Source organism: Mesoplodon densirostris, chromosome 4 (genome assembly GCF_025265405.1).
Source record: "Mesoplodon densirostris isolate mMesDen1 chromosome 4, mMesDen1 primary haplotype, whole genome shotgun sequence".
Lineage (NCBI taxonomy): Eukaryota > Metazoa > Chordata > Mammalia > Artiodactyla > Ziphiidae > Mesoplodon > Mesoplodon densirostris.
Window position 1 is genome coordinate 182,091,227 of NC_082664.1, and position 13,208 is coordinate 182,104,434.

Sequence of the window (13,208 nt, forward strand, 5' to 3'; positions counted from 1 at the left end):
GATTTTGGCATGTAATTAACTTCCTCAAGCCTCTTTTTGCCTCATCTGTAAAAGGGGACAATAATGTTTATTTGCAGAGTTTGCATAAGGATTCAATTAAGAGACCAGCACAGATTCTAGACCATAATAAGGTCTTTTAATCCACAGTTAGATCAAATTCTCACCAACTGTAAATGTCACTCTTCAAAATAATTGTTTAATATGCTTAACATATTAAAAACAGTCCACATTTAAAATCCTAATAATACTAATTATTTGCATTGTAGTAACTGTGCAAAAATTAATTTTACTGAGTGAGCCTTTGATGTTTTCAGTTTAGAAAAGTCCATGTTTAGTGCCTGAGAGTCCTGTGGGTCTCTCTAACTGTGTTACGGGTAATTCCGCAGGATTTCCAGAAATGATGAACGTCAGTGGAAATTTCGACTTACCATTTAGTGCACAGTTCTATGAAAGCTGTAAGTTAGTAGGTGACCGGTGACGGGGCTTAGATCATACCATCTGGGAGAGGCCTTGTAAATGTGTCGTGGAGTAAACCACTGTTGCAGCTACATGGCCAAGAAAGACTTCCCACAATCAGACATCTCAGTGTTTTAGAAAACTTAATGGCATTTGCAGTTTCTCTAAACACTCCTATTGTTCAAACCTCTTTAAAAAGAAAAAAAAAAGAAAACCCCTGTAGTTATTATAGCATAACTGACCTTTATTGCAAACTGCCCTGTTTTATTTTAAAGAGCCAAATATTATGAGGACCAGTTCTCAGGACTTGGGTTGTCCTTCAGAGGTGATGAGCTCTGATGCCTCTCAGGGCTGAACCTTGCGGGGTGGTGATAAACTGCCTGTCAGACTATTCGATTACTTCCCTTATCATTAGCAATTCTTATCATTAAGTAGGCAAGGAAAGTAAAAACCCGAGAGGCTCTCAAGGTGGCATCTGGACACAGTCATTTATGTACGGATGCACACTTACCCATCACAGATATCCCCACGGATACCCCTTTGCAAAACGGATCCAAAAGGGAAACTTTCATTTTCCTTTTATCCATTCAAAAATATTTGTAAGTACCTCCTGTGTGCCAGGCCCAGAGAGTATTCAGTGGGAAATACACATTCATCTCACCCCGATCTGTACTTCCCCCGGTGGCTCCACCCTGAAGGCCACACTACGACCAGTTTCTTTGGTTTCCTTTGAGAGTTATTCTGTGTGTATACAGGAATAGATTTGTGTGTGTTTCTCACTGCTTTTTTTTTTTAATCCAAGTGATAGCATACGATAAGCCTCACATCTTGGAGAGTATTCCATATCTGTCTAACTCATTCTTCTTTTCCACTGCAGCATAGTATTCCGTTGTATGGTTGGATGAGTATTGTATTAGTACCCTGTTGCTGGACGTTTTAGTAATTCCTAGGGGGTTTTTTTCCTTCTATTTTTGTGGCCTCACCGTCTTTCTCCTGCCTTGCTTTTCTTCTGATGCATTAATGATTCATCAATGATTCTGGGAGGTGGGACTCAGCACCACCTTCATGAAGACCCCAGCCTTGTATGTAATCCCCAGCAGATCCGGGCAGGCATGAGCAAGTTAGTTTACTGTGCAAGGCCTTGTCTTTTCACCCCACAGATTTCTCGTGATTAGCCTGTGATTAGCGATCATGAAGCCAGTTGATAAGCTTTTCTACGCCGGCACCCACTCCTTTGAATTGCAGAGCACGTGAGGAGGACGACCCTGTGTGGCAGGCCCCTTCCTCTCACCCAGGGCTCTGTGGTCTCAGGCCACCAGGCTGCTCACTGGTCAGTGTTCTCTGTGGCCGGGACAGCTGGTTACCCTAAAGAGTTCCCTGTGCCCCTGGACCACGGTCGGCCTCCTTTTCTTCTGACTGCCATTGCTCTTCGTGTGTGATTTTATTTCCACTGTAAAGGAGCAACTCTTGAAGATCAGCTGAAGCACATCCACTTTTTTTTTTTTTTTTTTTGCGGTACGCGGGCCTCTCACTGCTGTGGCCTCTCCTGTCGCGGAGCACAGGCTCCGGACGCGCAGGCTCAGCGGCCATGGCTCACGGGCCCAGCCGCTCCGCGGCATGTGGGATCTCCCCAGACCAGGGCACGAACCCGTGTCCCCTGCATCGGCAGGCGGACTCTCAACCACTGCGCCACCAGGGAAGCTCGAAGCACATCCATTTTACATGTATCATAATTAGCTCCCTCCCTCCGCTTTGGAATGGCTCAATAAAGATAGTTGGTTTCATTGCTGGAAACCTTAACTGTCAGAAGGTTGCTTTCTTACACTTGGTCATAAAACCTGGGAAGCCCCTTCCCAGCGGAAGTCTACAGGGACCTTGACGTGACCTTGACCACCAGTTGTTGCTTCAGCTGCATCTTCTCTTCTTTGTTATTTCTGCCCCTCGTCGTGCTGACATTGCCATTCTCTGCCTCTGAGGGTCAGTTTTCTGTTTCTAGCTGTTCCTCCTCTCTTCACTCTAATCCCTGTCTCTCTCCCTCCTCTCATGTCTGTTTTCTTTAAAGCCATGTCTACTCCAGAGCTTGCTTGTTTCTGCCACTATCTGTGGGGCTTGCATCCCAACAGCATCACTTACTGTCTCTCGTTAGTTCCTCAGGTGGTTCGTCAGTTGGCCCCACCTCTCCCCTTTATCTCAAAAGGTTTTGTTGTTTGGTTTGGTTTTTCATTTGTTTGTTTGTTTGTTTTTAAATCATGGTGCAAACCCATTTCCTTATGCTGGCAGTGGGCAGATTTTCAAAGTAATTTGGCATTGTTCAAGTTTGCTTTTAAGTTATGTTCTTTTTTTTTTTTTCCTTTCTTTCAGCCACTGGTCACTTTATCACAAATACCACTTACAAATTCAACAAACAATTATCAGATTTCTGAGCCCATGCCTAACCCTGTTGCAGGCCCTGAAGAGGCAGATAAACTCCCCTCCCTCGAGGAATTCACTCCAGGGTCGGGGGGGCTGCGGACCATAATGAAGTCCGTTAGCACGTGTGCGGGAGAAAATTAAAACAGGAAGGCGGGGCCGGGAGCTCAGAATGGGATACAGGTTACTGAGGCGCTCGGGGAAGAGTTCATCACGGAGAGGCCGTTTGAACAAAACTTGAAGGGAATGCTGCAGCAAGTACCGGGGGTCGCCTAGGGAAGCAGTCAGGGCGGTGAGAGCGCAGGCGAGGACCAGCCACGGGGGGGCGGTTGGCGTGCCTGGAGGCGGTGCGGGTCAGAGGGCTCCCAGGAGCCGAGGGCACCAGGCCCTGGAGGCCCCTGCGAGGACTTGGGCTCTGGCTCGGGGACAAAGAGCCGACTGCACAGACTTGAGCAAGACAAGTGACATGTCTTGTGCTGCGATGCATTATTGTCACATACTATTTCAAGAGGACCTGCGACTAATTAAGGCCAGCATAGTCTTTCTTCCAGCAATTCTCGCTATAAATATTGTGTGCTTGATCACTTAGGAGTATGGTCTAGACAGAAATCACCCAACGTTTCTTCTTTTTTCCCTCCCTCACCCCTGGTAGGTTGTGTAGATGCAAAGACCATTGTGACTGTTAGTGGAATTCTTTAATAAGCCTTGTCCCTAGGCAACCAAAAGCTTTCAATAATTTTAAACTCTCTGCAAACTTTTACCAGTTCTGATTTAGTATATTTATCAATATTTACAACTTATATCAGTACTTCTTCCAGAAAGATGAGATGAGGCTTAACATGAAAGACGTTTAAATTTAAAGGCTGTGAAAATAGAAGTAAAAAATGAATGAAATTATGCAGGAAGATGAAGCAAATGTAGCATATCAATTTGGGTGACTGTTGTGAGGTGATCGACCAGTCAGTTTACCCATGAACTTCATGGTAGCAAAGCCAAAAAGGAAAACAACAGATTACATAATTATCCTTGTCTGATTTCCCCAGACCATAACACGAGTCTTTTTCCTTCTTCCTCTAATGTAAGCTACCAAAATAAGTTGGTCAGTCAGTATATATTTCAACCTTATTCCTACTGTGCTACTTATTTGTTTACTTGCAGAGTGTCATTTTTGCTAAAAAAGTCAATTTTCTGCTAAAATTGCCAGTTCACTAACTGTAGACATGAAAATCAAGGTTGATTTTTTTAAAATGTTTATTTGTCTGCTTTACCAGATTGCCAGCTACCTAAGGCAGAAGTTGTATCCATTCATCTTTGTATCCTTGGTGGCCCCTAAAGAAATAGTTCTTCAATCCTCTTCCTATGACTCCAAAATCTAACAGGCTCTGAAAACAGAAAATGTTATCAAACGTTGGGTACCAAAACTCATTCAGAGGCAAAGCCTGAACTGAAATAAGACACTTTAAAAATGTTCATTTTTTTCCCCCTTGTGAATACTCATGTTTTACTACAGAAGTGGTACTCGGTTTAGCTAGGGGTATTCTGCAGACTCTGCTGGGTGTTATGTAACATTTGGTGTGAGCATCTTATTACTTTTCTAAAATTTGAAAGTGTAAATTCCAAAATACATCTGGCCACAGTGGTTTCAGAAGAGGAATCACGGGCCTGCCATATCCAATGTCTAGAATAGTGTAGGTTCCTGGTAAACACGAGTTGAAGTGAAGCTTGACTAATATGAGGTACTTAGAAATGAGAAGCTCTTCTGCAGCCAGGCCTTAGGAGCTTGAGGCCTCAGGGGATCAAATCAATGAATCAGCCCTTAGAAGCATCTAAATGTTTCCTTAATTGTTCCTCAGAGCAGTAATCACTGCTCTTCCATCAGCCTAATAAATCTCAGGAACGTGAAGTGTTAGTCTGTCAGTTAAAATTGTTCCTCTTGGTGTCCTGCAAGGGGCTTTTTGTGTGATTCATATATTTTTTATGTTGTCTCTGTATCTTATCACTGTGTATCTTTTTGTTTTTCTTCCAACATGTTTGTAAGGTGTCACGTCAGCTTTTTTAATACTGGTGATTTAATTGCAAAAGCACACATAAACAGTTTGGAAGGTATGAGAAGAAATCCACAAGTCACACGGGAAAACAGCCACCAAGCCAGCATTCAGGCTGGAATTCATCCACTGTGCAGAACGAATTGCGCTGCCAGTGGGTCAAACTGTGTATCCTGAAATGGAGTGAAAAAGAAGTTTGATACAAGGAACATTTGTTTCGTACCAAAGATACAGTGGGAAATAGCAAGGCAGATCCAATACGGGCTTCACGCTCACAGATCTCAATAGGGAAAGCAAGACATTTATATGAAAGAAATAAGAGTACACGGCAGAACATGCCAGAGGGCGTGCAGCCTGGGAGCTCGGGGGAGGGGTGGGGTCGCCCTGGCAGACTTAGGCCAGTGGAGAGGACGGACTTGTGGAATACAAGGAGGGGGAAGCCCCAGCTCTCAGGAAGCTCTGCGTTTAGTCATAGAGATGCATAAACAGATGAATTACCGTGGGAAGTGGTGAATGTTATCACTGGGGCCATGGAACCATGGAGGACAGTCATCAGTCCCTGGGAAGGTGGGCAGGAGCTGACCTTCAGGCTGGGTCTTGAGGAACACGGGGTTTACCCCCAAGGGCAGGGCTGGGTCTAGGGTTGCTTCCAGGCAGAGGGAATGGTAAGATGCTTATGTGACACCAGCGTGACTTTTTATACTGCATTGTCCTTGCAGGTGAATCAAGCAGCCCTCCTGGAACGATTCAGGGTGGGAAGGGTCTGCAGAGTAAGAGTCAGTTTAGAACCATCGCTCCAAAACTTGCGCCCCAAGTCCTGGCGCCCAGAGTGCTCCCGGGCCCGGCGCCCTCCCTCTCTGACCACGTGCATCCAGGCCCCTCCCTCGGCTCGAAGGCCCTGGGGATGCCCCCCCAGAATTACGCGCTGATGCAGGTGGCCGGCCAGGAAGGGACCTTCTCCCTTGTCGCTCTGCCGCACGTCGCCTCGGCTCAGCCACTCCAGAAACCCAGACTGCCTCTGCCCAAGAACCTGAAGCTGCCCATCCCCCGGTACCAACGCCCAGGACATAGCAAAGGAGCCAGAAAGAAACCGGGGTTCAGCTCCTCCGACAGGGGCTGTAGCCAAGCTCCCGCCCAAACCCAAGCGGCCCCTCGCCTGCCTGAGCATCCCGAGGCCCCGCACAAGCCCAGCCCACCCGAGCCGGCGCCGGCACCCGGCCAGGCCCCGGCCTCGCTGACCAGTGGGGGTGGCCATGGAGACCCTGGGCCCCCAGGGACCAGCGACCACGGAGGTCGGGACCCGCCTTCCGCCCCAGCGCTGTCCACACCGGAGGAGCCCTCCGCCGAGCGGGGCCTCCCGAAGAGGTCAGGGAGAGAAGGCGTTGCAGGCAAGAAGCCCTCCAGGAAGCCTGCTGTCGCCAGGGGAGAACTCGGAGAACAGGTCGACCCTGCCAGAGCCGCGACCCATTTGCCGCCAGGCGTTACTGGAAACGCGGTTCAGGTGGTCCCTTCCATCCCCAGAGGTAAAGTGCCCATCCTGCCCTACTCAAGAATGAGGGCGTCGCAGGTTTACAAAGGCGGAGCGGCTGTGAACGTTGCGGATGTTTCTCTCCCTGGGCGCGGGGCAGCCGGTGATAAGACCTCGTCCATCCCGGAGGGCTTCTGTGCGGCCCCCCAGGTGGCCGACAGGGGACCTGCCCCACAGGCGTCGAGGCAGAGCCCCTGCGACAGGGCCTGCTGTCCGGCCACCAAAGCCGACCGCAACCACAAAGCAAAACCGAACGGCGGGGCAGCCGAGAGAAGAGGAAGAAAACGGAAGGTCCCGGATGAACGTCTGACATTTCAGGGTAAAAGGAGGAAATGTGTCATTAATAAGTGTAAAGATGGCAAAGAAAGAGCCAGAGCCGATCCCCAGGAATCCAGGGACCAAAAACCTGGGGCTGTGAAAAAATACCGTAGCATCATGCCCAAACCTGTCCTGGTCCTGCCGGCCCTGGCTCCCCTGGCCTCGCCCGCGGCCACGTTACAGCCCCCCGCGCCCGGCAGCCGGGGGCACGCGTCGTTCAGTCACGCCCTCGCTGCCCCCAAGCATCCGGGCTGCAGGCAGGACGACGGCCCCTCCCCGAAGCCCGGCTCGGCCTTCAGAAATGGGTTCTCCGGCCTCAAGAAGCCTTGGCACGGGTGCCACGTGTGCGAGCACGCCTTCCAGCCCAAGCAGCACCTCCGCGAGCGCGCCAACACGCACAGCGACAGCCGGCCCTACAGCTGCCGGCTCTGCCGCAAAGCCTACGTGCGGCCGGGCAGCCTGAGCGCACACGTGCGGCTGCATCACGGCGACTCCCGGCCCAGGAGGCTCGTGTGCTGCGAATTCTGCGCAAAGGTGTTCGGCCACGTCAGAGTCTACTTCGGCCACCTGAAAGAGGTGCACGGGGTGGCCGTCAGCACCGAGCCCTCCCCCTGTGAGCCGCAGCCGGAGCCGCAGCCGGGGGACCTGCTGAGGACCAGGGAGCAGACTGCCCGAGGGATGGAGGGACAGGCGGACAGGTGAGTGCGGGGATGCTGCGGCTTTGAGGTCAGGGCCAGATTCCACATGCAGCAAGGTGGGTTTGGAAGACCCTCCCTCAGGTTAAGGTTTCGTAAGGGAGCTGCCACCTCTTCCCCCTGTTCTGTGAAGAGGGGCCGCATTCCTCTCTGGTCTCTTCTGATCATTAGTGATTTTCGATGACTCCATCTTCTACGAGCCAGGATGCAGAGGTCCCTTTGAGGGACGCTGGGGACAATTGGGCAAGAGATTAATTTTGCATCTGAAATATGAAAGAGTAACTTAGTGTCTGTAGTTCTGGTGCTTCCGAGAAGTAATCTCCTCCACACTCCTGGCCACAGAATATATACCCAAAGAGTACCATTTGGCCCAGAATACGGCGTGGCAGGTGGCGGGGACTCAGCGCAGCTCTGCTGCACGGAGCAGCCCTCAGGTGCGGGCCTGACGCTCAGCGCTTGGCCTGTTTCCCCGTCAGGCCGGGTTTACTGTCCCCTGTGTCCTTGTCTGTGCAGCGCTGCTTCCCAGCACCGTAAACGAACCAGCTGAGTAATCTGAAAGCTGCCGGGCGGGTCTGAGAGTCGTGAGTCAACCAGGGCACCGCGCTGGGTCTGTCCACCGTGCTCTAGGTGATGGGGCGGAGGTTGCGCTGAAGTGAATGCTCGTCAGCACCGTGAAACTTGAACGTTTTCCAGCACTTTAGATCCTCGGCCCCTGACCATTCCCAGTTGTCCTAATGGTTCTAAATCCTTTCTGTTCAATTTCAGCTTGGTCTGTCATATTCATTAAAAATAAGTTACGCCTGTCCTGTTTCCTCCCGGCTTTTCTGAGGTTTCTCTGTGTCTCTGTAGGCATTTCTGTCCCTTTTCCTAAGGTACATAGCAGCCTCCCCAAAGAAACCTCACTTCTTAATTGTTGAACAGAGTCCATGCTGAGTTTTAGCTAAGATGTCCAGACTGCACTGGGTGCTCAGGGAGAGGGAGGGCCTTGGAGGGCGGGGGGACAGTCCCCTCAGCTGGACCCAGCGAGTTCCTGCCGCTCTCCTGGTGCTCACGTCTGTTGCCATGGTAACCAAAGAACAGGTGGCTCCCGGGGGAGCCTCTTTCCGAAGTGGACCCTGCGGACGTGGGAAGTGTGAGGCCCCAGGCAGCACTGACCTTGGCCTTCGCCGCGGCCTCTGCCTCCCACGCGCTCTCTGCTTGCCCCTCCTTCGGCCCGTCCTCAGTGCATGTGTCTGAGATCCCCGAAGGCCAGGAGCTGTAAGGAGAAGTTCCGCTTGTGTCCTTCCATGAGATCTGATACAGACTCTTTCCCCCCTTTCCAGGGAGACCAAGTCCAGCCCGGAAGAAGACCTCCTTCTAAACCAGGCTGATGAGGTCAAATTCCAGATCAGATGTGGCCGCTGTCAGATCACTGCCCAGGCTTTTGCTGAAATCAAGTTCCACCTGCTTTACGTTCATGGAGAGGAGATCCAGGGCCAGGTGCAAGAGGAGCTCTCACCCTCCCCGGGCAGCAGGGGAGCTCAGGGAGAACTGGTTCAGCAGGCTGCTCCTTTCTGGAAACATCCTGAGAGAAGAAAGCAGCTTAAGCACCGTCCCTTGGACGGGGAACTCTGTGCAGTCCCCAGACTGAAAAAGCAACTCTACCTCCGTCATCAGAATGATGTGGAGATACTTGCAAAACACGAAGGAGCCCAGCCAGGACCCAGTGAGCCCGGAGGACACCCCCAGGGCCCCGAGGGTCCCGGCCCCGACGCTGCCCTCTCCCCGCCCCGGCCTGGCTTTCACTGCGTGCTTTGTGCACAGACGCTGGTAAGGAAGGAAGAGCTGCTTCTGCATTGGGAAGAGCGGCACAAGTGCGACGACCCTCCGAGACTCTGGACGGTCCTCAGCGCGCTCTCCAGCCAGGGAGTCGTCGAACCTTCCAGCGAGACCGGGAAATGAGACAGGAAGCCGAGGGGTAAGGGGAGGTTTCCTCTCCTCTTCCTCTGTTCCGTGGTGGTGCGCTTAATACCAAAAATCAGACAGGTTAGGATCAGCGTTAATGAGCAGCGTGAGTTTCGTACACAGTTTTATTTTATTATGAAATATATACGTACATATGCCCCTGATGCATATTTTTCTAACATAACGTAGTTTTATTTTAAAATTCTATGTCCTGTTAGTATCTGAGACTTTATTTCAGATTCAATAAAAAGATAAATTTGCAGATTGAAATGTAGAGTATTATAGGCTATTCTTCAAGTACAGTTTTTAGTAAAAACACGTGTGTTTGAGTTATTTCCTGTCTGTGTGCGTGTATGTGTCCTTTTGTTCACGTGTTTTCTGTTTAAGTAGGTCGACAAATGTGGTAAATGTCCAGGTGACAAAATCATTTCTGTCTCAACCCTGGCATATTGTTGATCTTTATCAGATTCTCTAGTTTATTTGAATATGCCGTAGAGCAGCACCTTAAATGAGGTTCTCGTCTGTCATAATTGAAAGTCCGTGTTTTCAGGACTTTGATTTTTTTAAATTCATTTTCTTAAATGCACATTCCGTTGAGGCTTAGATGTGAAGTCTTATCCCTGTAGTGCTCCCTGTCAAAGTAATCAACCATTTCTTAGTACTTTGGCTAATAGAAAAACCACTTTTTTGTTAAAAAGTTATTTTAAAAAAGTCTGTTGAGCCAGAAAATTTACAACCTGGAGAGGGAACTGGGTAGTTCAGCCCAGATGTCAGGTGTCTCAGCGGCCTTTCCTCTTCCCCAGTAACTTCAGAGGGCTGTCACTGGCTGATCAATTTTAGATGCAACTGTGCCTTTCAAGCCCGGGTCCTCTTTGAAAGTCAGGAGTAAATGATTGCCTGTTAAATTCTTGGGAAATTACCTCGAATCAGAAATGTTGCCATTTGAAGTTTCTGGCCATCCTGGCTGCAAAATCGTTTTCTCGGAATGGGGGAGTCTGAACACTTCAAGCCACTCGAATCCCGGGCTTTGGTTGAAAACGCCGTGCACGTGGCCAGCCCTGTTCCTGAAGCTGGGCCCGGGCGTCGTCATAACATTTTTCTGTGTTAAAGGAAGTTACCTAAACGGAGCAAGACCTAAATTCTAACTGATGAGCTAGCAGGTCTTAAATCATCTTTCTGAACGTCTCATTTTAAAACCAAGTCTTCAGAAGTACAATTTGGTTTAAATAGCGCAAAAAAGGGAAAACCCAATCCGTGGCTTTTTTGCAAATAGTTTTATAAATTTGAGAATAAGAGGGTAGGGATAGAAATCTCGGAAAGATTCTGCTGTGGTTCATCAATCGATCATGCCGCACACAATCTCAGATGCTGTCAGACCTCCACTGTGTGGATATTTTTAGAACTCAGCTAGTCACGGGACAGCTTTACCATTCAGCGCAGCATCTAGTTTGGTTTTGGAGGAGTGGTCTCGAAGACACTAACAAATGAGATCTACCACGAATACTACTTGAGTTCAAACCATGAAACTTAAACTCTAAAGTGGTTCTTAGACCCCTCTGTCTTCAGATGCTAAGCAGTATTTCCGAAATACTGGCCAAGAAGGCCTCGGGCAGAGGAGCGGGTCCAGTTGGAGACAAAGGTGCGGGGGTCAGAGGGCATCCACCCCGCGCGTAAAGGAGAGTCCGAAGTCCCCAAGGTTGTGAGGACGCTCCCCTGTGGCCCGTGTTTAGTCCCATATTCTTGCATTGAGAGCAAGACAGCGAGGGCGCAGGAAGCCTCTGGAAAGACGTAGAGGGTGAGGAGGAGCCGAGAGCAAAGCTGGGGAGGTGCAGTTGGCTCTTCACGAAGCGCTCTGCCTGGGTCCCCTTCTCCTCAGGTCCTCCCTGCGTTTCGCCAGGAGCAGCCCAGTGCCACCTCGGTCAGGGAGTCTCTGGTCCTTAACGACGGCGCTTCTTCAGTGGGAATGCTGCGAAGAGGGACCCCAACTGGGGAGGTAGGAGAAAAGGGAATCATTCAGCTAAAGAACTTCGGGAACAGCTCACGTGGATTCCCCGGGGGGTCTTGATGGACAAGCCTTCCGGGGGGGCAGACGTCCCAGCCTACGTACGTGACCCACAGGCAGTGATGTGTACAAGGAGGTGCTGTGAGGCTTACTGCCCGTGAGTTACCTTTCGAGGCTCCATTCTCCCACCGGTAAGATGGGAGCCGTGACCCCCCCCCCACCCAAGGCATCTGTTGTGAACGGCCGATGCCACACAAATAGAGCGTCGGGCACACTCGGGCCACGGAGTAACTGGTGGCTGTTATTTATTATACTTTTGGGCAGACTTGTAAGAAGAGGTATGTGATGCCTCAGGTCGGCCTCACGTCCAGAATTCAAGGATAAAACCTCTACGGAGAACCACAGACATTTGCATCTTGGCATAAAAAGTGTATTTTAATTTTTAAATAAACTGGGACTGGGATCACATGGAGTTTTGGTGTCTATTTAGTCAATAGAAGAGGTGAAATTCACTAGACGGTCTCCGTTCTGAGTTCCACTGTGGGCCACGAATCCCTCCCCGTGGCTGCCCTCCACGGCCTCCGCTGGCCCTGGTCACAGCGCCCGCCCCAGTGGGCTTGTCTGTTTCCCACACTGGACCATAAGCCTCTTGAGGGCAGGGACTGTGTCTTTGCTCAGCACGTAGCCCCAAAGGATCCAGCCCCTGAGAAGGACCAGTGTACAACATTTGTTGAAAAAATAATACGTGAGCAAAAAACAAATAAAATTGTCCCTTTCCCTTTCTATGAATAGATCCAGCTTCAGGAGCTCCCCACCTTAGAGCTAGGAAGGCACAGGGGCAAATTTGGTCTGAAATGCAGCACGTATATTTCACTTCATGTCTTTTGCTTCTTGGCAAGTTGTCCCAGAGCCAGAAAAATGAGGGTTTTTTTTTTGTTTTTTTCTTTTGGCCCTAAATTATTTCTGAAAGTTACAGCATTTTAGATTTGTATTGTTTCATTGGCTGTCGCTTTTATTCATGACCCCTTTTGTTTCTCTCTCTTTCTCTGGACCTCTTCCTGCTGGAGCTTGACCGTTCCTCTCATATGGAAAGTTGTCTGTTCATCAGCACGCCATAAATAATCCAACCTGCGTGCATTCCACTGTCTTCCCCAGCTGCCCCGCTCCAGTTTTCTGTGGCCCCAGTGACATGATCGTTGGCAATAAATGCTCAGCTTCATTTATTTACTGGAATTCTCAGATCTGGACCAGTTTGCTCCATTCAAGCTGCTGACGTGTTTTGTTAGGTACACATTTTGTAGAATCTCCCCTTGGTGCTGAGCTCTGAGGAAAAGGGCCCTGGTAAGGATGAACTGGGATTTAACAGATTTTTAGCTTCAACTTTATACGGACTTGCCTAACATCAGGCAGTCGGCAGCTTATCTGGACTTGGGGTGCAATCCAATACGTATTTGAACCATATTCGCCTCTCCAGGAATGCTCCTTTTGGAGGTGAAATGTTTATTGTATCTCATATTTGGTCATGGTCATGGTTATCCCCATAAAAAAACTATAACCATGGTTTTACAAGCATATTTTAAACTTGTGTTCAGGATGTTAGTTAGCTAAGTAGTACATCACATCTTCCACGCTCTGAAGTGTGAGAATGTTTCAATGTGTTGCCTTAACCCTAGGAGAAAATCCGGGGTCTACTGAAGGAGACCAAATGTGACACTTGTTCTGATTTTGATGTGAAGCTAAACAGGTTTCTGGGATATTTTTTTTTTTTTTCAGTGAAACTTGCTCACATGTTCAAATTGCCCACCATGCCT

General features: G+C 49.5%; 1 protein-coding gene across 26 annotated transcripts in view; it reads left to right on the plus strand.

Moving 5' to 3' along the window:
• Positions 1–9,728, plus strand: part of ZNF438 (zinc finger protein 438) — a 256,361-nt gene extending 246,633 nt beyond the window's left edge. For all 26 annotated transcript variants that reach the window (XM_060097815.1, XM_060097818.1, XM_060097806.1 and 23 more), the window contains 2 exons: positions 5,630–7,454; positions 8,774–9,728. In XM_060097815.1, coding sequence (XP_059953798.1) covers positions 5,630–7,454; positions 8,774–9,392 — 2,444 coding nt within the window. In that variant the 3' untranslated portion in view covers positions 9,393–9,728. The remainder of the gene's footprint in view (positions 1–5,629; positions 7,455–8,773) is intronic.
• Positions 9,729–13,208: the final 3,480 nt, after the last annotated feature.